At 54.9% G+C, this 25,343-nt stretch overlaps 1 protein-coding gene across 1 annotated transcript in view; it reads right to left on the bottom strand.

Annotated features, from left to right (window-relative positions):
- RTN4R (reticulon 4 receptor) overlaps positions 1-21,426 on the bottom strand; it is an 87,756-nt gene extending 66,330 nt beyond the window's left edge. The window contains exon 1 of the mRNA XM_017835887.1: positions 21,190-21,426. Coding sequence (XP_017691376.1) covers positions 21,190-21,211 — 22 coding nt within the window. The 5' untranslated portion in view covers positions 21,212-21,426. The remainder of the gene's footprint in view (positions 1-21,189) is intronic.
- Positions 21,427-25,343: the final 3,917 nt, after the last annotated feature.

Genomic DNA, 25,343 nt, shown 5'->3' with positions numbered 1-25,343 from the left:
GGCTTGGAGCAACCTGGGCTAGTGGAAGGTGTCCCTGCCCATGGCAGGGGGTGGATGAAGATGATCTGTAGTGTTCCTCTCAACCCAAACCATTCTGTGATTCCATGATTTTACAAGCAGATGGAATCCCAGACCAAAGTCAGGTCCCACCATGTCCAGTGCTCCTACAGACACAGTCCTTGTTGGGGTTGGACAGGGGTTGAACACTCAGCCTTCGTGCCCTGCTCTCAGTCTCAGCATCCCGTGGGCTGTGGAATAATCAGGCCCTGCACAGCCAGCCCTGAGCTGTGCTGCTCAGGAAATCCCACCTGGAAATGCACTCCTGCCCCTCTCAGAGCTCCCGGGCAGAGCTGGCCCAGCAGAGCCCCCACCGTGAACAATCCCCTCACAGACACTCAGCCTGGCAAAGGCAGAGCAGCCAACAAAGGGATATTTAAGGTTGCTACTGAACACTTAATATAGTTTATATTTACAGCTTAATGGCTTTTCAGCATCACTAACTTCCATTCCAACAAAAAGACTTCGACTGTATTGCCTCAGCTTAAGTGCTAACGACATCTTCACATTAATAAATATTTTAAACCCGTGGAACTCTAAACTCTTCTGGCACAGGGCTGGCACCCGCTCAGCTGGAGCCTGAGAGAGAACACATGGAAAAATCCCCTCTGGATCCCCAGGACCACAGAGCAAGGAACCCTCTCCAGACCCAGCCAGAGCTCCTGTGTCTGGGGGAGAGCTGCCCTCCCTCCCCACTTCCCAGAGAACCCCACAGGGCTCCCAGGGCTCCTGCCATCCTGCTCCTCCTCTGAGCTCTCTATCCAGGTCCCAGGCTCACAGAGATGCAAACCAGGCTCTGCTGACACGTCCCTTCCCAGGGATGTTTCCTGGGACTCACTCCCGGGTTGATGTGGCCAAATCCTCAGCTCTGTCCCCCAGTTGCTCCTCAATTCCCCTTCCCCCTGTTGCACTCACTCATCCCCTTCACCCCTGAGCTCTGGGGGCTGGTTCCTGTGAGTAGTACCCCCAGCCCCCACATCCACTCAAAAGCCTCCTGCACCCTCTCCTGAGTGCAGCAGATGGGGACCCCAGAGCAGGTACCCTCAAGGCTTCTGCCACCAGCCACAACCCCTCTGCTGCCTCCAGTCCCAGGGGCTGTGCTCAGATGCCCTAAAACTGTCTCCAAGCCAGCCCAGATATGAACAGAGCCACAGAGAAGGGCAGGATGTCCAGCCTGGCTGAACTGAGCCCACAGCCAGGAGCTCAGTCCTGGAACCACACCAAGGGTGGTGACAGAGCTGCCATGGAGCAGCACAAGTCGGACAAGGACTGGGAAGGGCTCCTGGCCCAGGCTCTGCTGCTCCACACACATATTCCCCCCTGAGAAATTAAGATGCTCTGCTCCTCCAGAGATCCTGCATCACACAGCCTCCCTCAGAGGCAGGTCCTGAGGCCCACAGAGCTGGGTGGGGCTGAGTTCACCCTCTCCCTGCTATAAAACAGGAATTCCTGCACACCCCTCAGCCAGGGTGAGGCTGCCCCATGGTAACTCCAAATGCAGAGCTCCTGCTGCCAGCTCACCCCTGGGCTCGAGGTGGGGGGTCCCCTGGCAGGGGAAGCAGCTCAGGAAGCTGGTGGAGGAAACTCTTTCGTGTGCAGCCATAGGATGAGGCTTTGTGTCCCTTTAAGGGACCTAATTGCACAAGAGTCTCACACACACACTCCTCTGCCAATCCAGCAAGCAAAGCTAGGGCTGAGAATAGCAAACATATATCATGCACAAGCTGGGTCATCTCTGCTTTGAATTCTTGGGATGGTTTGCTACAGGAGGGAGGGAAAAACCCCAGCCCACTTTGCTCTGAAGGATCCAGCTCTGTAGCAACATTATGTTTGGCTTGTATAGGAAATTTTACAAAGCTCAGCTGAAGGAAAACCTTGACTTGTACAGTGAGAGATAAAAATCCTCAGTGCTCTCAAATGAATGTACCCATCTGCTGTGCACAGTATTATCTTTCTCAAAGAGGAAAAAAAAAAAAGAAAAAAAAAAAGAAAAAAGGAAGAAAGTGAATGGAATTTTGGATGCTTTTCATTTCCCAACAATGTGGAGCAAACTGTGATTCCTATTCATTAAGAGAGAAGATTGACATTCATTATAGTGTGCATTAAATTCCTCATTCTTCTTCTACCCTCAAAATTAGTCTACAGAGGGTAGTAACTAGTAATTTCTATATTGAATTTCTAGTAACTACAGTGGGTTTTTTTTCCAAATAAGCAAGGCAATTACAATAAGACACTTCTTGAAATGGTAAAACAGGCAGTGCCACTTGAAATCTCTGCTGTTTCCCTTTACAGATGCAGTTCCACATGAGCACAAGCAGCTGCCATTTGCTCCTGAAGGAATTTGGGAAGAAATGCCAGTGTCCCAGAGCAGAGGCAGCTCTGCTGTCATTGCAGCTCTCCCCAAAATCATAGAATCATGGAATCATGGAACAATTTGGGTGGGAAGGGAACCTAAAGCCCATCCAGTGCCACCCCCTGCCATGGGCAGGGACACCTCCCACTAGCCCAGGTTGCTCCAAGCCCCGTCCAACCTGGCCTTGGACACTTCCAGGGATCCAGGGGCAGCCACAGCTTCTCTGGGCAACCTGTGCCAGGGCCTCCCCACCCTCACAGGGAAGAATTCCTTCCCAATATCCCATCTAACCCTGCCCTCTGGCAGTGGGAAGCCATTCCCCCTTGTTCTATTTCTACATTCCCTTGGGAAAAGTCCCTCTCCTATGTCTTCCAGCTCTTGATTTGTGCAGCCACAACAGATCAGCAGATAAAGAGCCCCATCAGTCCTGCTGTGCACATGTGGGCTGTGGCAGGGCAATCACAACTGTGCCCATAGCTGCACCCCGGGATGCCGTGCAGGATGTTCTGCTCCCTGCAAAACTGCCTCTGCATGGTTGAACCAGGAGTTTCCTCCCCCATCATTTCTTCTTCCTCAGGTGAATGCCAGAAGAATTAATCCATCCATGATGGACTCTCAGGTTGCCCAGAGAAGCTGTGGCTGCCCCTTTCCTGGAAGTGTCCAAGGCCAGGTTGAACCAGGCTTGGAGCAACCTGGGCTAGTGGAAGGTGTCCCTGCCCATGGCAGGGGGTGGAACAAGATGATCTTTAATGTCCCTTCCCACCCAAACCACTCCAGGATTCCCTGCTGGCCTGGCACAGCAGCCCATGAGTGCAAGGGCAGGTTCAGCACCGCTCTCCTCCCAGGGACAGGGGGCTGGCAAGGACCCCCCAGGTTCACAGGCCAAACCCAGCTCCAGCCACCATCTCCTCAGCTGCACACGGGTTACCCCCTCTCCTCCAGGACCCAGGGCTGTGTCATGTGTAGCTTTGCCACCACTGATGTCCCCTGTCCCTGGAGATGCAGGAGAGACCTGTGGCAATGCCGAAGAACAGGATCTCAGCAGGGCCAGAGGGGTAAGTGATCAGTGTTTGTGGTTTTATCTCAGCAGCCCCATCTCTGCTCTGACAACAGGGGACCTGCAGCCCTCCCACACAGATGCCAGAACACAGAACACAGACCACACATCACACAGCACACGTGGAGCTGCAGACGGGCTCCAGAGCCCAGCAGAGCAGCACAAGGAACATGGGAATGGGCACAGACACCCCTTCAGCCCTGCAGCCCACGGCTCCTGCTGCTGGATCAGAGACTCCCAGAATGGACCTTAAGCATGCTCTAATTCCAACCTCTCTGCCGTGGGTAGGGGTGGATGCATGTCCAGGAAGCCACATCAGGTTGTGCAGGAGGCCCTGGGCACAGGGCCAACCTCTGAGGGCGTGGGGGGCACACCCACCTTCTCTGCTGGGGCTTTACCCAGGTCAGAAACCTGGAAAAGTCCCGTCAGCAAAGGCCCCTGGCCCCCCTCAGCCCTCTGATGATACTGCAGGTGCATCAAGGCCACAGCACAGCCTTGGGTCACTGGAACTGGCCATGTCACCCTCCCCACTTCATCTCTTTGCTCCCTGACTTGGTTTCCCTCCCTGCCCTGCACTCCTCTGCAGTGCTCACAGCCAGGGCCCACTGGCTTTACTGGGTATTAATTAAGGAGCTTTTAACATACCTTGTGATGGATTTGTAATGGCTCTTATCTGAACTTAGAGAGTTGCAGAATACACAGCAGAGCTCTGACACACACTCCTCTAATTAGCACCCAAGCAAACAGGAGCACACACAGGATCCAGAGACCCCCAGGGTCCCCCCCTCTGCTTCCTAGAGCCACTGGAGATGGGAGTGTAATTTCCAACAGCTGAGGCTGCTTGGAAGGGCACCTCCGAGGTATTTGCCATCACTTTCAAAACCCTTATCTACTCTACTGTTTCCAAAAAACCCCTCTGGGAGCTGGGAAATTAATCATTTTCCTATTGAAACCCATCCCATGGACATCCTGCCCTGCTGTTTTCAGGGATGCTGGTGAAGGCAGCTGCACTTTGCTCCAGTATTTCAGGGTCTAACAGCCTGGAGCTGCCCATGCTGGCTGCTCCCAGAGAGCCTGGAGGAGAGCCCAGTGCACACCTTGGCTTGTTCATTGAGAGTTCCTGCCCTGCTGACCCCGAAGCATTTTGTCCCCACAAAGCCAGATCTGAAGTGGCAGCTGTAATAACTCTGCAGAAACCTGCAGGGAACACTGTTCCAGGGCCACACAACTAGAAGTGTTCTCAGGGCTCTCCAGGTGTGTTCTGCCTCCCCAAAGCCACAGCTGAATCTGGCACAGCCCACAGGGAATCACAGAATTATTTAGGCTGGAAAAAGACTCAGAGATCATTGAGTCCAACTCTTAACCCAGCACCACCATGTTCACACCAACCCCTGTCCCCAGGTGCCACATCCACATGCTTTTGGACACTTCCAGGGATGGTGACTCCACCACCTCCCTGGGCAGCTGTGCCAATGCCTGACCACCCTTTCCATGCAGAAATTTTCCCCAGTATTCAACCTGAACCTCCCCTGGTGGAACTTGAGGCCATTTCCTCCCATCCTGCCCCTTGTTCCCTGGAAGCAGAGCCCGATCCTCCCCTCCGGCTCCCCTTTCCTGCCAGGGAGTTGCAGAGAGTGAGAAGGTCCCCCCTGAGCCTCCTTTTCTCCAGGCTGAGCCCCCCCAGCTCATCTGCTCGTCAATGGAACCACAGAATTATTCCCTGAGCATGGTTGAAATGCTGCAGAGATTGGCAAATCCACCCTGCAGGAGCTGAGAAAACTCACAGAGCCCATGTGGCAAGAAAGGCTTTGGTATGGATGGTCCAGCAACCAGGACAAAGCCCTCCAGGGACACTGATACAGTCCCTGGTTATTCACCTGAGCTGAAATTCATCTCCTTTGCACTGTCACTCCTGCCCCACTGTAATCACACCTTTCTTTTGTTCCATAGGTACCTCCCAGGGGCAGCCTGGAAACAATCCTTCATCTTAGTCTCTGGTCTGAGCTAGGATGGTCCTATCAGTCACTGCCAGCTTTGACAGCTGGGATTCCCTTCAGCTTTCCATCTGCTTCACATTCGAGCAAACAGGGAGCTCCCTCCTGTCGCAGAAGCATCCTCTGGATCCAGCCCTGCCAGTAACCCCATCCCTGGAGGCACAGGAGTTCTCTTGGCAGGGCCTTGGCTTCCACATGCCTCTCTCATGTGTCACTGCTGACAGGTCCTGCCCAGCACCGGCCATGGGGACATGACCCTCCCCCTGTCACTCAGGAACCAGCTCAAGTCACCCAAACCTGTTCCACCCATCACATCTCATCACATCCTGTCGGTTCAGGTGGCTTCTGCTGACAGCCAAGGCAGAGCACGTGGGCTCCTGGCACTCCCAGAGCACTAAAGGCTCCCTGGAGGCCCCAGCCCCATGCTGGGGGTTGGCTGGATGCCCCCTCAGAATCAGGGCACATGCCCCTGCTGCTTGCCCCCCACCCCACTCCCAGAGAAGGCACTCCCAGCTTGGTGCCCAAGTGACATTTCCCAGGAAAAGAACAGCACAGTAAATTCAAAGGTTAAATTTGCATATTCCCTGGTGCTGCTCCAAAGGGCCAGGCAGGCACTGAGGACGAACTGCTGCCAACCTGCTGCACAGGGAGCACCAACACCCTGTGCTGAGGAACCTCTTCAGGTGGCACTGTGAACCTTCTCAGGGAAGGGGACACGGCCTCAACTCGCACCAAGGAAAGTTCAGGCTGGATATTAGGGAAAATTTCTTCACTGAAAGAGTGGTCAGGCCTTGGCACGGGCTGCCCAGGGCAGTGATGGAGTTACCATCCCTGGAAGTGTTCAAAAAACGAGTACACATGACACTTCACAGTATGGGTTAGTGGACATGGAGGTATTGGTCAAAGGTTGGACTTGATGATCTTGGAGATCTTTTCCAGCCTTAATATTTCCATGGTTCTGTGATTCTCCACAGTAGCCTTTAGTTCTGAGAGGGAGAAAACCAAAGGCCCACAGGCAGTGGAGGGGACTGAGTTTTGGCCCTGCATCTGTAGGGCAGCCCAGGGCACGGAGGAGGCAGCCGGCCCGGCTGCCTGGCAGAGCCTGTCCTGAGCCTGTGTTCAGCACAGCCACTTGTTGCATTATTTCTGGTGTGTGTCTCTGATTTTCCTGTCCCTCTTGGGTGACAAACAAGCTGCAGCCCGCTCCTCTTCACAAGCTGTGTGCTCAGCCCACGGGGATTTTCCCCCCTGTCCCGTGACAGGAGCCAGGGCAGCCTCTCATGCAGCTCCCCCCATGTCCTGCCTGCCCAAGCACACGTGTGGCCTCTGCTCACACAGCCCCACACGTGGTGTCACACTCAGGCACAGCCACGCTCACGGGCCCCACAAGGCTGCACTTGGTGTGTACTTGGCCTGAATGACTGATTGTCCCCCTCACCTCAGCCTTCCCAAGCAGGAGGGGTTTGGGGAAGCAAGAGAGGGAGCTGGGGGTCACAGGAGCTGCTCTGGCAGCCTGGCCCCAGCCTGAGCCAAAGGTGGGTCAAGGCTCTTTTTCGGGAGCTGTTGGGGTATACTTGCAAACCCTGTTCATCTCCTTTTCCTCTCTGCTCATTCTGACACTCCCAGTGGGGTTCTTTTGGCTCCCATCACAGTGAGAGATTCCTGTGCCATTAAAGCCCTGCCTCCCATTATCACTCCTCGTCTCTCCCAGTGCCAAGTGTTGGGCTCATTCCTTTAGTGTGCAGTCTCTCTGTTTTAGAGAGCACAGTAAATGCCTGCTCTGCCCCAGCCCTGCCAGCAGGGAGGGCTCCCAGGGCTTTTTTAGCAGCTGCATCCCTCTGGTCTAGAGCAGCTGGAGTGTTCCCTGCAGTGCCACAGGGCATCAGGTCACCCCATTCCCTCCCCGGGGACGCTCAGTCTGCACAGGGGGGTGGGGATAAGCAGGGGACTCAGACACACCGACTGTCACCCCCTCCTGTGGACAGAAGGACAGAATGTGCTGGGAGGGTTTCTCAGGAGGAGCTCTGTGCATGGTCACACACAGGGGCCGTGGGTGGGGGCTGCTGGCCCGTGGCCTCTCTGTGTCACCCCCTAAATGCCAGTAGGGCAGCAGCAGAGCTGCCCCTCGGCCCCTCTGGGTGACCCTGTGCTCTGCTCACAGCCAGTCTCTGCCATCACAGCCCACAGCTCCTGCACACTCACCTCCCACCTGCACTGAGGGGGTGGAACAAACCCCAGGCTCATCACACAGAGCACTTGAGGAGCCTTGACAAGAGTTTTTCCCCACTCAGCCTTAATGAGGTGGCTTTATGAGCAGGAAACAAATGTGCATGGCAAGGGATTTGTGCTCAGATGGGCCACAGTGAAGCCTCAATTTTAGGAAGGGAGAAGCAAGTTAGAAAGCCTCAGAAACTCAGCTAAAACCAACCTAGCTAAAACCAACCCAGCTAAAACCAACAGAGCTCAAACGCTTCCAGAGGGCCCATCCCAGCCACAGCAAGAGGAGGGTGCACAGCACACAGAGCTGCCTTGGCTGGCACCCACGGGGGGTTTGCCACAGAACAAGCTCAAAAGGCAGGCAGATGATCCCCCTTCACACCCAAGGCACAGCCTGTGCAGTGCAGGGAGTCCCAGGGATCCCAGCACAGCTCCTCTCAGGGCCTGCCAGGCCTGCAGCCCATTCCTGAGAGCTCAGGCCCAGAACATTTCACATAAAGCCATGCAGGGAGCAAGGCTGGAGCAGGCACAGGCTGCACTGGGGGGTTCTCATGACAATAAAAATGGAATCATAGAATCATTGGTTTGTGTTGGAAACGACCTTAAAGATCATATCATCCACCCCCTGCCAGGGGCAGGGACACCTTCCACTAGCCCAGGTTGCTCCAAGCCCCGTCCAACCTGGCCTTGGACACTTCCAGGGATCCAGGGGCAGCCACAGCTTCTCTGGGCAACCTGTGCCAGGGCCTCACCACCCTCTGAGTAAACAACTTCTTTAGAGCATCTAATCTAAACCTCATCCCCCTTGTCCTCTCACTAATTCTCTGTGTAAAAGCATGGCAGGTGCCCCAGGGTGAGAGGCAGGCCCAGCTCTAACACCCACACAACACACACTGTGCAAACCTGCCACCAGCTCATGCACCAGTGACACACATTTGGTTCCCTTCCCCACTTGCCATCTCCCAGCAGCAACAGCCCAGCTGCCACCTCTGCCAAGGGAGAGCAAAGTCCCTGTCCACCTGGTGAGAGAGTGCCCAAGTGGCTCCTGCAGTCCCTTTCCCTGGGTGGGCTGCAGCCACAGGGACCTCTTCCCTTAGAATCACAGAATCATAGAATGGTTTGGGTTGGAAGGGACCTTAAAGATCATCCAGTTCCACCCTGTGCCATGGGCAGGGACACCTTCCACTAGCCCAGGTGGCTCTCCACCCAGAGCATTGTGTGCACATGGCTCAGGTGTACCCAGGTTAAGTTCTTCCAAACTCCTAGTAAATCCAAGGTCCTCAGGAAATGACCAAACAAACTGCTTTGAGGCAGACTTTGTCCCCACAGCCCAGCTGGCCACCTAGAAGCTCAGGATTAATTGTAAGCCCAGCAAAATACTAGGAAAGCCAAAAATAAACACAGCAAAAGAAAAGCATTTCCCACTGAAAAGCCATGGCCAAGTAAAGGCTCCTCTGGGCTGGCTCCCCCGAGGCAGCTCAGATTCATTTATCGTGCCACTCGTATAAATGTCTCTCTTTGGCTGTGCTGCTCCCTGGGAGCTCCTTCCAGCCTGGGAGAGAATGGGACTATCACTGGGACACAACCTGGGCCAGCACTGTGCTCAGGCAGCAGCAGCATCCCCAGCCCCTCCCAGAGCCTTTCCCCAGGGCTCAGGACCACCCTGCCTGCACACAGCACAGGCTGCAGCCTCAGGAACTCGGGAGTAGTGCTGGCTGACTTGGGGATGAGATTTAAACAACCACTGTCTGATTTCTAGACACTGCCTTGCCCCCAGAGCATGGCCAGTGCCTCAGCAGCAGCTGACACAACTGTGTCATGGTAGAACTGCCAAAAAGACTGGGAGAAATGGCTCCTCAGTGCTGTGGGTAACATCAAACCCAGAGATGTCACCTTTCCCAGGCTTAAGATCAAGGCACAGCCCCTCAGCCAGGCTCTGGCTCCAAGCCCAGCTGAGGTCTCATCTCACTTCACCACATGATGTCAGAAATCCAGGCTTAAAACTGACTCCTCAAGGCCTGCAAGAGCTGATACCCCCACACACCACAATGCCCAGGCAGGCTGGGGATGGCAGAATCCCTTTGCTGTCTCACCCAGAAGGCCTAAAATCCATTTTGTGGGTTGAAATGGAACCAGCCAAGTGAGGGACTCAGCAGCTGTTGTTCTGGACAGAGGAGCAGAGCTGGGGGGAGCAGTGCAGCCCAGACCAGGCAGCTTCCCAGGGGCTTCCTGCTGTTGGGGCTCCCCCATCCCTAGAAGTGTCCAAGGCCAGGCTGGACAGGGATTGGAGCAAGCTGGGCTGGTGGAAAGTGTCCCTGCCCATGGCAGGGGGTGGAATGAGACGAGCTCAAAGCTCCCTTCCAACCCAAACCATTCTGTGATTCCTGCACTGCCCTGCACTCCAACCGGGCTGGCACAAGAGCAGGGAACATCCCACACCACAGGGAATGGCAGTACCAGCACAGTCCCTTCTCACCCTGAATCCCAGATTGGTTGTGCTGCTGGTCTCTGCCAACCTTACCATGCTCCCAAAGGTGAAAGTCAAGGCTGCTGTGAGTCACCAGGGGTCCGGCCATGCCCTCCTGCCTGCAGCTCCCAGCTCTGCTGAGGTGACCAGGGACAGCGAGGCAACACTGCAGCAAACAGGCTCCTCTCCAGCTCCAGCCCAGGGACATCACTGCCCGGGGCTCAGGGGACAGCCCAGCTCAGCCTGCTCCCACTGCTGCTCCCCATCCTGCCCCACATCTGGCAGCAGCTGCTGTCCCAGCCCGTGGCTGGAGGTGGCTGGAGAGCCAGACAGCTCCTCGTGGCAGAGCAGCTCCCACCACCCATCCCTGTGCACGTGGTTAATGCCACCAAGAGCTGCTGTAATTACCATTATTAATCCCCCCTCCCTCAGGACACATTAGCTGCAAATTGAGGGATGGAGAGAAGTCCCTGGACTTCATAAATCAACTTGTGACAAAGAACCAACGTCTGCACTTCAGTGTGTGCCAGACTCAGCCCCAGAGTGTGCCCAGTGCCTACCGGTGCCTCCCCTCCACTCCTTCCTGGCCATCCCACTGCATCCCCCCCCTACAGTCCTGCTCACTGAAGCAGATCCTTGTTAGCCAGGGTCAAGGGACTTGGCTGCTCTCAATTACCACCAATTTTGCCCAAACCATGCCAAAGGTTGACTGCTCAGGCACCCAGAAATGGAAAAAAATGTGCCCCGAATGCAGCTGGCACAATGCACGTGGAAGTCACTGGGGGGTTGTGTTTGGGGTTGGATCTCTCCAGGCAGGCACACTGGTTTAAGGACTGTGTGAATTCAAACCAGGTCTCTTAGGCAAAGGCAAACCTCAGCTAGTTCCATCTTTACCTGAGTTAAAGTCAGTCTAGATGAACATGAGTGGGGACAGAATTAAACAAATCAATTAAACTAAACCAGCATGAAGCTGTGTCAGGGCAGGGTTAGGTTGTATATAAGGATAAGGTTCTTCCCCCAGAGGCTGGTTGGGCACTGCCCAGGCTCCCCAGGGCAGTGGGCACAGCCCCAAGGCTGCCAGAGCTCCAGGAGGGTTTGGACAATGCTCTCAGGTACAGGGTGGGATTGTTGGGGTGTCCTATGCAGGGCCAGGGTTTGGACTGGATGATCCTTGTGGGTCCCTTCCAGCTCAGGATATTCTGTGATTCTCTGAAACCTGTGATACCAGTGGACCCAAAGCAACTGTCCTTTATGGTGGCCAAAGTCCCCATGGAGGTCCCAGCCTGTTGTTGGTAGGAGAGCCAGAGGAGTCGTCCCACCAGACATAAGCTGCCAAATCTGTCGGCTCTGGGATGCTAAAGACCCTCCTCCAGCCCCCAGGAGCCACTTCCAAAGCAATTCCTGAGTGCACCCCACAGCTGTAAATGCAGATATTCAGGGCTGCAGGTTCTCTCAAGTGCAGGAAATGCCACACTCCTGGACACCCAGAGCTGTACCAACACTGACAGCAAACATGGTCTGAAATAAGAGGAGGGAAGACACGGCTGGCTGGAAACCTGCTGCTTGCTGCAGAAAGGCTGCTGACCTTGCAGGGGACAGTGCCTGGTGACACAGCCACTGAGGCTTCACTTCACCTGAGGCAAACCACATCCAAGGGCCCTTCAGCCCAGGGCAGGGTGTTCCTGTGCAGCACAGAGAGCTGAGCAGTGACACCCACCCCACCAACAGGCTGCTGTCAAATCCTGGGGATACTGTAAAACATTCCTGGCACAGCAACTCCAGCCTGTTCTCCAAAGGGAAAGGGACAGACAGCCCTCTAGTGTAAAGCCAATGCTAACCATATTTGCACAGGTATGGAAAGCATTAATCACGGCCAGATCTGTGCTGGGGGGGTGGGCTTGGGAAGGAACCCGTGCCCAGGGACAGGGATTTGCTCCCACCGCACCTCCCACTGCCCCTCAAAACACGCCAATGCTGCAGGGATGTGCAATCACAGAATCATGGAATCATGGAACCATTTGGGTGGGAAGGGAACCTAAAGCCCATCCAGTGCCACCCCCTGCCATGGGCAGGGACACCTTCCACCAGCCCAGGTTGCTCCAAGCCCCGTCCAGCCTGGCCTTGGACACTTCCAGGGATCCAGGGGCAGCCACAGCTGCTCTGGGCAACCTGTGCCAGGGCCTCACCACCCTCACAGGGAAGGATTTCTTCCCCATCTCCCATCTCACCCTGCCCTCTGGCAGTGGGAAGCCATTCCCCCTTGTCCTGGCACTCCAGGCCCTTGTAGTGGAAGTCCATGTGTGTGTCCAAAGGGTCCCAGTGGCTTTCAGGTGACCATTTTTCTCTGCAGAGACAAACCCCACGTTCACAAACTCAGTATTTGCTCTTAGGATTTCCAAAGACACCTCTGGCCAGGGGAGGGTGTGGGGCCTTCACAGCCTGACACCAGCACTCACAAAAGGCTTCTGAAACCCCAATTTGCCTGGCAGCTGAAGGCACATCCCTGACAAAGCCCCTCATGGTGCCTGGAAGCAGGGAAAACTGAATTTGGGGCCGTCAGAGGTATTTTCCTTTCTTTCCCCCCCTCCCTTCTGCTAAAGAGTCAGGCTGAGTTCCCACCTCCCTGCACATGGCTGTGTTATGCACATGGTTATTGTCCGTGGCTCCATCATCACTCACAGCCTTAAGAAAGATGCACAATTAAAATCAATATTTAAAGTCATCAAACAAGCACATGCAAATTTTACCAGGCACACAATTCACTTTGACAGAACGACACAGGGTGCAGAGCCCAGAGCTGTGCTGGAGTGCCCAGAGCAGAGTTCTGCCCACAGTCTTCAAAATTTAATGAAAACGCACCAGTTTTAAACACTTTCCCAAATCCAGCTCACAAAATCTGTCACTTTGATGTGAATGGTCCCAGTCTTAGACTAATCAGTCACTTTTACTTCCTCTTTAGGAGCTAAAGACGCAAATGAACTCCCAGCAAACTGCACAGCTTCAGGAGAAGAATTTAGCAACCAGATGGTTCTTGCAAAGGATTGGTTTTTAACAAAAAAATAAAATTTAACCCGTCTCCCCAGTGAGCAGCTCACAGGATATGATCTGACACATCACAAGCAATTCCGAACTGTTGTATCAGAACATCATTTCTGCTGTGGAAATGCCCCTTAAATCATCATGTAAATTATAATTATCACTAATAACTGATCAATTAGTACAAGTCCACGCAAGGCACTGTAATTATCCTGTGCACTAAGGAAGAAGAGAAAGCATCACATTTGAATGCAAACAGTCCTTTGTTTTCAGGGAAGGTGCAGCACAGAGAGATAAAAGAAAGCACAACTGCTGAGAAGGCACCAGGGCTCAAAGAGCCATCTGAGGGAACGTGTCCAGCTCCCACAGGATGGAGCAAAGCTGGGACAGGCTGGAAACTCCCATCCAGGCAATGAACCTCAGGCTGCTGCTGTATCTCCATTTGCTTTCTCTGGACTGTTTTCATCTCCATGTGGAATTGTGGCTGTGGATGGGGATCAAAGAAAAGCTAACAATAAAGACTCTCCAGACCTTCATGGATTAAGTACAGAAATGCTGGACAATAAAGTTTTTCTGAGTCAGCTCCAGAAGCAAACAGCAAAACAAGCATCATTGGGCAAAAGGACTTTGATCCCCTCTGGATGCTGATGGTGGAAGGAAGAAAGGAGCCCATGTGAAGCACTGCCTTGTCCTTGGCTGTCTGGATGGAACTCTGGCAGCAGCACAGGTGATTTGGAGAAGAGAAGTGCAGGATGGGAACCCTGGACTTCCCTGGACTTCTCCAAATGTTTCTGACCCACTGCTAAATAACACTTCAGTACCACAAGGAACCAAATCATGTGCAGGTTGGTATCATTTACCTAAATGTCTGAGCTTTCTGAAGGAGTGAAAGTGGAACAGTATTAAGAGGCAATATTATTATTAATGGTACAAGAAGTGCAGGAACTTCCATACCTGGGGCAGAATAGTCCTCTGCAGCCAAACCAGCCTGTAAAGTGTGAGAAGTTTGGTGTGAAGGGCCTGGGAGCTATGGTGGGACCAAGGTGAACATGAGCAAATGGTTGCTCCTAAATATGGGAACTCCACCCTGGGCTGTGCAAGGAGTGTGGGCAGTGGGGTGGGACAGTCACTGCCCAGCTCCACTCAGGGCTGGGGGGCTGCACCTCCAATACTGTCCAGCTGGGATTTCCTGAGTCCAAAATTAACTAACTTGGGGAAAACAAAAAGTTCCAATGGAGGATGAGCTCGGTCAGAGAATCACAGAATCACTTAGGTTGGAAAAGCCCTCTGGGATCATCCAGTCCGACCTTTCCCCCAGCAGCACCACCATGTTCACCACCAAACTGTGTCAAGTCCCACATCCACACACTTTTGGAGCCCTTCCAGGGATGGGGATTCCACCCCTGCCCAGGTCAAACTGTTCCAATGCCTGACCACTCTTTCAGTGAAGAAATTTCTCCCAATATCCAACCTGACCCTCCCCTCGTGCAACTTGGGGCCATTCCCTCTCCTCCTGTCCCTTGTTCCCTGGGAAAACAGACTGACACTCAGCTCACTGCACCCTCCTGTCAGGGAGTTGCAGAGCCAGAAGGTCCCCCCTGAGCCTCCTTTGCTCCAGGCTGAGCCCCCCCAGCTCCCTCAGCCCCTCCTGCTGCTCCAGCCCCTTCCCAGCTCCGTTCCCTTCCCTGCACACGCTCCAGCCCCTCAGTGTCTCTTGTCTGAGGGGCCCAGAAGTGCCCCCAGGGCTGGAGGTGCCCCAGCAGTGCCAGCACAGGGATGGGCCCTGCCCTGGGGCTGGGACACACTGGGGCTGGCACAGCCCAGGATGACCATGGATGGTCAGAAGCCTCCAGTGTGTCACAGAACCATGGAATCACTACATCCCAGAATGGTTTGTGTTGGAAGGGACCTCAAAGCTCCACTCATTCCTCCCCCTGCCATGGGCAGGGACACCTTCCACTGTCCCAGGTTGCTCCAAGCCCCGTCCAACCTGACCTTGGACACTTCCAGGGATTCAGGGGCAGCCACAGCTTCTCTGGGCAACCTGTGCCAGGGCCTCACCACCCTCACAGCCAAGAATTTCTTCCCAGTATGTGTCCTAATATGTCCTCAAAGGTAAGGCAGAGGGGCTTAGGATGGTTAGGTCTGGCAAAGAGGAGGTGGAGGGTGATCTAATCACTGCCTACAGCTACTCAAAGGCAGTTGTGAGGATGACACAGCCCAACACACCTCTGTGAGGCCACATGACACATCAAAAGGACACAGCCAAGAACTGCAGCTTGGGAGGGTCATTTCAGACATAATAAAAGGCTTTTTAATCAGCTGCAATAGTGGGAAAAGCCAGCGAGGCTCCATCATTGGAAGTTTCCAAAGCTTGGATAGAGAAATCCACAGCAGACCTGATCCCATGTGCAACAGCCCTGCTCTGGACCCTTCCCACCAGGATTCTGGGATTTGGCCATGCTAAAGTGTGTCCTCAGAGAGGTCTCTGCCACTGCACCATGTCAGGACAGGCTGCCAGCACAAGGGTGCATTTGAGGACTAAAGAGCTCCAGGGAAACTGTGCTGTAATTACCATTGATGTGGGACACTGCTGGGGGAGCTGTAACAGGACACAGAAAATATGGCCAGGGGCTTCATCTCCCAGTGCAATCAACAAAGCAAACCCAAAACAAGTGTCTGGAAGTGTCTGCTGCCTTCCTGAGTGTCCCTGCCAAGGTCCCTGACTGCGACCCCCACCCTCAGGTCCTCCTTGATACCTCCCCCAGCACCAGCTCCTGAATTCCCGGGAAGTGAGTTCACCTACTCCCATGGAGGGTGGACTCAGCACTGCTGCTCCCCCACTGCCATGCCCAGGGAGAAACCAGAGGTACCCCCACCATCCCAAAGGGACATGGGCCCTCCCAGTGCTGACCCAGGCCTCGGAAAGACATCCATCCTTGGCAGGACAAGCCCATGAGCAACCAGAACTTGCTTTGCAATTACATTTGCTTTGAGCAAGAGGTTCCTTAGATCCCTGAAGATGTACTCTCCAGATGTACTTCAGGTGTATCCAGATGATACCTCCAAACCATTCTATGAAAGCAAATGTTCTGTAACCCTGCCTTGCCTGACCCACGCAGAGAGGACCCAACACTGCTGACTGTCTGCTGCTTGAGAGTCTGAGCAGGGTGATGCCTCAAACTACTGAGCTCTCAAGAAACTGAACCAAAAATCACAGCATTGGAGTGCTTTCTTGCTTCCAACTTCCTTAATGTCTTGCATGTGCTTATGTAGTGCTTCTGCTTTTCTTGGCAATCAGGAAGGATAAAAAAAAACTCAAGCACTTTTCTAATCCCCTGATTCCAGGAGCAGAGACTTGAGAGGGGCAATAAATACTATAAAACCTGCTGGTGCTATTGATCAGCTCCAGTGTGAGGGCTGGGAGAAAGGCAGGCCAGCCCAAAGACACAAACCTGCTGTGGGTGCAGCAACAGCCCAAAGGAGAACATCATCAGTCTTGTTACCTGACCCTGTGTCACTGCTGAAGAAGTGATCAGTGATTGCACAGACCTCCACGTTTCAGCTCTGGGCTGAATTTAAGCATATTCTGGGTTCCTGGGGAGATAACTCAGCATCAGTCTCTGAGGGCTTGAGCTGGAAAAGCTGAAACCATATCACAGAAAGGCTCATTGACCTGGTCAAGGGTACAGAGAGGTTAGAAACAGGGCCAAGACCAGACTCCAGAGGCCCTGACTTCTGGGAGCTCTCTAAAAGCCAAGTAAACATGGACAGTCCGTGCCACACCACTTGCAGATGTGTCCTGCCTTTCCCAGGCAGGGCCTGGCCATGCACACACACCACGGGGAGTCTCTGTGGCACCCGGCTGCCAATCTGCTCCGAGCCTACACATCCCAGCTGAACACCACCACAGTGGAGAATCAGCCACCCAAACCTTCCATTGCTGTGTGTCCCACCAGCCTCAATGAGACCCTCGTGCAGGCTGAGGTGAGTCTGCACATTTTAGCAAACTCTGCACGAATTGCTTCGGCATCTCTGCACAAACACAGGAGGATCCACCCTCTGCTTCTTTTAGCTGATTAAGACTTTTCAGTACAATTGTCCCCTTTTCCCTCAGTATGTGGAAACCTCCAGGAGTTGCAACCACAGCAGGAAAGGGGAGGAGAGGCTGGGCTTTGTAGATCACAAGCCTCACTCCTCCCTCCCACACCTCTGTGTGTCTGTGATGGAGAAGCCCTGAAACCCTGTTACTCACAAATCCCAGACAGCCCCATCTGGCTCTAGGACACAGCACAGAGCTTTCCACGTGGATAGGAAAAGCCTCAGTGCGACTCCCAGCCCTTGCAGGCACGATGCTGAGATGTTCCCTTTTACACCTCTGTGCAGTGGTGTAGGATACTCCTATTCCACTGTGTCCATGCCTCCTGCATAAAGAGAAAACCTCTTCAGAACATCAAAAGAGGAGCTTGGCACTCAGAGATTTGTCTTAATGAAGGTGACAGCAGCAGAAAGCATTGCAAATCCAAGGGGAAGAGGACACACACCTAATTAGACCGACTCCTTTCTTCTTCCTCCTGTTCCACAGGCTGAATCCTGGGGCTGCAGCTCCAGCCTTTCCATGGGGATGGACTCGGCAGCACAGCAGGGCTGAGCTGCCTGAGCCACTGGCACAGCAGCCATGTGCAGGCTCAGAGCAGAGATTAGAGCTCATCTCCTTGTCGAGGCTCTGGCTCAACTGATTTTCCCTCTCCTTCCCCCTCTCCCACAAGGCCCGGGAGGATGGGAAGGGAAGGAAGACACAGCCCTTTCCAGAGCAGGCACCACTCCCCACACCAGCATCTCTGTGCCTGAGAGCTGTCCTCCAGAGCATCCCTGCCCCTCCCAGCCCCCAGCTCACAGGCTCCTTGCTGCTTCCGAGCTGAAAAAGGTAGAAAATTCCCATATGTTCTGCTGGATTTTGCAGATTTTGCTTATTCCTTTGAAAGTTTAATGGCCAAAGTCATCATTGGTGTCAGAAGAAGATCACACAGCACAGGGTTTGTGTTAGTAGCCCCTGACTGGCACAGGGTTATCAAGAAATCCGTGGGGATATTAGCTGGGGACCCCCATGTCCCTTGCCAGCTTCCAACTCCACAGTGAGCCACCAGGATGAGTGTATGGAGGAATTCCCCTGCCCCCTCATTCCAAGCCGAGCAGGGAGCATGTGAAAGCAGAGGGACACTCGTTGTGTAGTAAACTGTCCCCTTCCTCCTCTTGCTCCTTCCCACCACTCCTGTGGATGGCTCCCAGGAGGTTTTCCCCAAGCAAATCCCAGAGCACCTGAGCACGGGATGGAGGTAATTAATGAGGGCCCTGACTTGTTAAGCCAGAGTGGAACAGGGTCCCTATGCCAGTGGAGCAGGAGCAGCCCCAGCACGGAGACACCGCGGGGCTTTCTCTCCATCTCATTAACTCACTCTCTGGACCAGCTTTGTCTGGGAAAACATCACACAACCAGCAGGGACACAATGACACCTGCACCGACACAATGCCCAGACACCGAGCGGTGCAACGGCACCTCCACCCTTTTGCCCTAAAATTTCTCTTTAAGGATATTCCTTTTCAGAAAACCTGTCCAAACACACCCTTCCATGGTCCCTGATAGTGCCACAGAATATAGGTCTGAGGTCTGTGCTGCCTGGTGGGGAAGGGGGAATCAAGCCCAGAAAATGCAGCAGCCTCTTGATAAAAAATGAAGATTGTAAAGACAGGAAATATAAAAATTATATGATAAATTTTTTTCTCTCAAGAAAAAAAAAAAGAGTTGCTCTCACATGAGTGAAAAAAGAGTCTCTTATGTTGATGTAAGTTCTCATATTACAGGGTTTTGCATTTGTTTAAAAAAAAAGAATAAGCATGGAAAGCCCTTTTTCAATATAAATGAATCGTGTTAATAAGGCAGCAAGTGCTGAGAACAGGGAAAGCTCTGCCAGTCCAACTGCCCCTGGTGGCTATTTCTGGCTTACAAGGCACTTGAAGCATCCTGGCAGCCCACAGTGGGAAATGTAGTCCAGATACAGTAGGATGGTCACTCAGCTAAACATAATCTCCCAAGGTTCATAAGGATTTTCCAGTCAAACCTGCCAGCAATCCAGGCTACCTGGCCTCTCACAGGAGCAATTCATAAACCACAGGAAAAAAGGGAATAATTCAAACCCAAACCCCTCAAAGCCTTGTTCTATAAATAAAGCCGTTGTAACACAGTTTTTATATTTCATTATCCTCTGTGTTGTTCCACATTATGCTGGTAGCAGCTGGGAATGTCACTGTGCGGAGAAGTGTTGTGCTGCACCAGGATCTGGGATGGTAAGGAGGGGGGATCCGGGTGTCTGTACCACACCCAGCACCTGGATGCTGCTCTGCACGGCCACAGCCCCCCCCGGCAGCAACACGGGACACAAAGAGCCCCAGCACAGCCTGGCACCAGCAGTCTGAGCACAGCCAGAGCCGCCGGCTTCAAATCGATGGGTGACTCCTGCCCAGGCTCCGGCTCACGGCAAATGGAGGCTGAAACACCAGCATCCCCTGAGGGCCCCTGGGAGAAGCTGGCACCGGAACCTGCTCCCAAGGTGTTCCCCAAACAGGAATAAATTGGCCATTTCATATTTAAAAACGATACAAAGTCTTTAAAGGAGATGGTGTTCTGTTTGGATCAGAGCTTGGATGTGTCCTTTGATCACCACAATAAATCAGGCAGAGTGCCCTCCAAAATAAAAAGGAAAGAAGAGTTACATTGTGTCACTGATGGGAACGGGAAGCAAGCTGGATACAGCACACTCGGGAAGAGACTCCGTGCAGCAAGAGGCTCCGGATGCCCACATGTCCCTTGCCCGGCAGTCTGGGCAGCACTGGCGCTCCCACGATGGGCTGATCCCTCCCGTTAAAAACTGCAATCTGTGGGCTGGGTTCCCAGCAAACACACCTGGGAGGCACATGCTTCTCCAGGCGCTCCGAACTGCAGCGGGAGAGCGTGTGTTCTGCTGTGGGGCTGCGTTTCGGGGCTCACCCGGAGCCGCCGCAAATGGCCAAGGCACGGCAGGACCGGGGGGCTCCGAAAGTCCGAGTCCTAGCCCAGCCTAGCCCAGCCCCAGCCCGCACACCGGGACCGGGAAGCAAAGATTATAGCCAAAGCAGATGAAAAAGGACTGTTTTCAGTCAGAGGATCGAGCTGTGGCAGCTGCATCCCCTGTGCCTCTCTCCCCCGGAGGAGCGAGCAGAAAGGGGGGTCCCACCCCTGCTCCCCCAGCTCTTCCCAGCCCCTGGCTAATGGGCACCGGGCTGAGACGAAGCGAGGACACCCTGCGAAAGGGCTCTGCGGGGAGCTCCCACCGCACCCCGGGACCCGTTATCCCCCCGGGAAGCCCGGACCCTCCGCGAACTTCCCCGGCCGAGGCACCCGGGGCTGGCCGGGCCCGGGACGGGCTCGGGGAGCGGGGCCGGTGCTCCCCCGGCGGCCGGGCTGAGAGGGGGAAAGCCGGGCTGCCCCAGCCCCGCTCCCCACCCGTTCCAGCCCCCTCGGCCGGGGGATGCGGGCTGGGGATCTCGGGATGCGGGTTGGGGAGCGCGGGATGCGCTTCCCTCGGCGGCACCAACTTCGCCCGGTCACCCCAAGGCCGAGCCGAGCCGAGTCGAGGCTGGGCGGGGGCCAGAGGGGGCTCAGCCCGCTGCTCTGCGTCCATCCCGCTGCCGAGCCGTGCCGAGCCGTGCCCGGTGCTCGCTACCCCCCGGCCTCCCCTCCCTCCGCTCCCGCAGCCGCGGCGCTCCCGCTTCCCCCGCGCCCTCCCCGCCGCCTCTCCCGGCCCAGCCCGGCCCGGCCCCTCTTTCCCCGCATGGGACCAACCGCTCCCGGAGACTCCACGGAACAAAAAGTTGCGGCGAGGGAAGTTCCCGGCGCGGGGCGAAGTTGGGGCCGCGGCCGCCGCGCCCTGCCCCGGGGAGCCCCGGCGGTGGGGGGGACGGGCGCACCTACCTTCAGCTATCGCCCTCTTCATCTTAGGGGTCGGGGAAGGCACGTCTGGAGGCGCAAAGTGGAGCGGCAGCGGTACAATCCTTGGGAAAGCGGGGCAGATCCCGGTGCCAAACTTCAGCCCGAGCGCGGAGCGGCGGCGCACGGGGAGGGGGGGGCGCTCCCGGTGCCGGCGCCCTCGTTCATCGGGGGAATGAGCAGCCCCCGAGCTGGAGTCAGCATCCAGGCGAGGCTCCCCCTCCCTGCCTGCCCGCCTGCTTCCTCCTCCCTCCGCCCGTCCTTCCTCCCTCCGCCCGCCGCACGTGCGGGGCCGGGGCTGCGGCGGATCCCGCGGCGGGGAGCGGAGCCGGCTGCGCTGTATCCCGGGAGCGAGCGGCGAGCGAGCGGGGATGGAGCGGCGATGAATGTTTTATGGGATCATGTGGTTTGACGTGAGAGGAATCAGCCTAGATCGGATTTACTGGCTGGAGGAGTGAGCGGGAGGACGGGGGAGCCGGGCACGGGGTGGCGGGGGGGAGGAGGGGCCGCTCCGACGGCGGCGGCTCCGCGGCGGAGCCCCCGCGGTGCGGCCGCGGCCCGGGCAGGGCTGCGCGGGGCCGGGAGGCTCATTCCTGGAGGAGAGGTGCCACCTAAAGGAAGCGGCGGAGAGGGACGCCCGGGCGGCAGCGGGCACCGGGCCCGCTCCCCCCTCCCTACCTCCGCCGCAGCCGCGCCCGCACTGCCCGGGCTCGGGGTCCGCGGCTCGGAGCCCCTCCCGGAGGCACCGGAGACCTCGGCAGGTGTTTGTCCCCTGCTCTGAATCTGCGCACCGGGGAGGCGGCGAGAGACACCCGAACCCGCCGTGCTTCCTCTTCCTCACCACATTCTGCTGCTGCTGCTGCTGCTGCTGCGGAGCTGCTGCCGCCCCGGGGGAGGGATGGCAAAGAGGCCCTTGGGTACAGTCCGAAAGAGAGCTCTGCCCTCTCTCCGAGCCCTCTGGCCACATCCCATCCCTGTCCCTGTGGGATCACTCTCCTGTGTGCAGGAAGGACAGAGCTTACCTCAGTTTACCCGAGGAGCATGAGGCTCACGCTGTAGGGAAGCAGGGTGAAGCCAGCTCCCATCCTGCCCTGGCTGCCTTCCCTGTCCGGCAGCAGCCGAGTGCTCACTGCACAGGCAGCTCCCATCTGCAGATGTCCTGGGAAGCACAAAGATGGATTTTTATTAAGCGAACTCGTTTGCTCGGTGGGGAAAGGAGGAGGGAAGGATGGTGCCAGAGAAAGCTGAGCATCTTCAATATGGAGACGTGGTGGCTCTGTCCCTGCTAGTCAGAGGCTTCAATTGTCAGCAGATGTATGTACAGTATGTGTATGTATCTGTATCATGGGAAACCCCACTTGGAATACTGCACACAGTTCTGATGCCCCCAAGGTAAGAAGGACATGGAACTGGTGGAGCAAGTCTGGAGGAGGCCATGGAGTTCATAAGGGGACTGGAGCACCTCCCCTATGAAGACAGACTGGGAGAGTAGGGGCTCCAGCCTGGAGATGAGAAGGTTGTGTGGGGACCTCACAGCAACCTTGGAGTATCTGAAAGGCCCACAAGGAAGCCAGGGAGGGACTTTTCATCAGGAACTGCAGTGACACAACAAGGCAGAATGGCTTCCCACTGCCAGAGAGCAAGGTTAGGTGGGATATGGGGAAGGAATCCTTCCCTGTGAGGGTGGGGAGGCCCTGGCTCAGGTTGCCCAGAGAAGCTGTGGCTGCCCCTGCATCCCTGGAAGTGTCCAAGGCCAGGTTGGACTGGGCTTGGAGCAACCTGGGCTGGTGGAAGGTGTCCCTGCCCAAGGCAGAGGGTGGGGCTGGATGATCTTTAAGGTTCCTTTCAACCCAAACCAGTCTGTGATTCCATGTACAGAGTGTGTATATATCCTCACCTATGTACACCCAGGTATATAAATGCTATTGAACATTCATTCCTCACTTGTGTCACCCTAATATTGGCCATCTCCTGCAGCTTTGCACTCAGGGTTGGTGTCATAACCACATCTCTCCAAGGCCTAGCCAGTTCATAATTTTGTGTGTAGGCCTCACTCCAAGGTGAGCCAGGAAATGTTTCTCCCGGTACTATAACCAGTCTTATCTCATCCAGAGGTCTGTGGGGTGCTTCACAGTCATCTGTGGAAAAAAGAAATGCAACCAAAGAGAGACATTAGTGGGCATTTGAGGCAGATGGAGGTGATTTGCCAAGTGTGGGCCTTGTTTATGAAACAGTCTCAGCTGGCCAAAGGTACTCAGCTTAGAATCACAGAAACACGGGATGGTTTGGATTAGAAGGGACCTGCCATGGGCAGGCACCCCCTCACTAGACCTTTGAAATCCCACCTGAAGGTGATCCAGGAGAACTGTCGGTACCCAGACACCATCTAACTGTCCAAATGGGAAGGTGTGTGCAGCCTAAAGCCTGGAGCCCCTCTCCTCCAGTCCCCTGAAGAGGGGAGGTGACACCTGGGGAGGGCAGGGGGCTCCCTGGCCCTCTGACCACTGTCTTTCTGCCCCTCTGGAATGCAGAGGTGGCAGAGATGATTCCCTAGTCCCCTTCCTTCCCACACCTTCAGCCCACAGGCCCACCTGCATCCCAGCTTAGGCATCCACTTGCCTTCACCCTCCTTTTGCCTCGGGTGCCCCTTTCCCTCTGTTTGCTTTGCATAAGGGTGACTTCCAGCTCTATCCTGCCCATCCTGTGTTCTCCACGAGCCCTGTACACACTGCCCAGGACAGCACTTGGTGACTGTGCTGCTGAGGAAGCACTGTGCCCTCAGGGTCACAGGCTGGGACCCTCAGGGGGGACACAGGTCTCTCTTGGGTGCTTGGGCCAGTCTGTGGTAGGTCTGCTCTGAAGGAACAGGAGGGTTTTCTGGGAATGTCAGGGGTAAAGGATAGGTGAGGTCTGGGAAGAGACAAGGAACACTCCTAATGCAATCTGCTGGCAGCATACTTGTTGTGGAGTTATGGACATCTTCTAGGAGGGAGGATGATCCTCCCCACGCCGCTATTTCAGCATGACAGTCCAGCTACCACAGATTAGGAATATGCTGCTCCTCACTTTTAAACCTCCAAGCACTCTTGTTTCAGCAGTGCCCTCTGACTTTGCCATCCCAAGTGGTGCATCAGGAGAGAGAGGTCACCTACATGCAGAGCATCAAAAGCACTGCAGATAAAAGGACCCTGGAGCTGGAATTTCCTGGGAGACGGCTGGAAGGTGAACAGGAGCACTGAAGGAGTTAACTGAAGCTCTAGTCACAAGGCCAAAAATTACAGGTTCTACCAGGAAGGCGGAGGCTGCATGTGGCTGTTTGGCTGACATTTCTGAAAGGTTAATCTTGAAATGGAGAGAGCACATCTGTAAAGGGCTGGGACTGACTTTTCTTGCAGATTCCTGCACCAATTTGGGCTGGTTTGAGACCCAACAGTTGTTACATAGAGGTCACCATGAAGGAACACGGTGGCTGTGACCTTGGCGTGCACAGCAGTGCTCCACAGTGTGACAGTGTCCTCGGGCCAGCTCCCTCTCCAAGCTCATGTCCCAGGGTACAGGAGACTGGCTCTCCCTCTGTGCCTCATGTTGGACATTTGTGCTTCCCATTTCTCAACATGTCAAGGTGTTGTCCAGCAAGAACTGGGTGAAGGAGGAGTCTCCCAAGCAGGAGATGTCCTGGGGGAGCTGAGGTGCTCACAGTCACAGTGTGAGTAATTCTGTGCAGCTCGTTTGCACTTGGAAAGGAGCCAACATTCCCTGAGATGAAGAGACCTTGCTTTGACTGGATAATTATATGTTCATCTCTACCTAATGCTTAATCACACTTAGATCAATTCTCTTCCTTTGGGTTGTGAGTGTTGTTTGCAAAGTGTCAGCCCTTCACCTGCTCTCTTTAACCCAGGTTTGTGAGCAGAGGGGCCCCGACATGTTTGGGGCACATTACTGGGTCTATGGGCACTGAGGAGAAGGTGGAAGAGACAGGTGGATGTGGAGAAATAGGGAGGGCACGTAAAATGGGGAGTCACGGCCCTTCACTGTGCTCACACCCACCCCTTTTTTTAAAATAGAATATAATAGAGTTGAATCCCAATATTAAATAAAGTGTAGCTTGTGCTGATCTGGCAAAGATTTTTTACTTT

Source organism: Lepidothrix coronata, unplaced genomic scaffold (genome assembly GCF_001604755.1).
Source record: "Lepidothrix coronata isolate B3197 unplaced genomic scaffold, Lepidothrix_coronata-1.0 Scaffold265, whole genome shotgun sequence".
Lineage (NCBI taxonomy): Eukaryota > Metazoa > Chordata > Aves > Passeriformes > Pipridae > Lepidothrix > Lepidothrix coronata.
The sequence above is the reverse complement of the archived record's forward strand: the minus strand, read 5'-3'. Positions and strand labels throughout refer to the sequence as shown.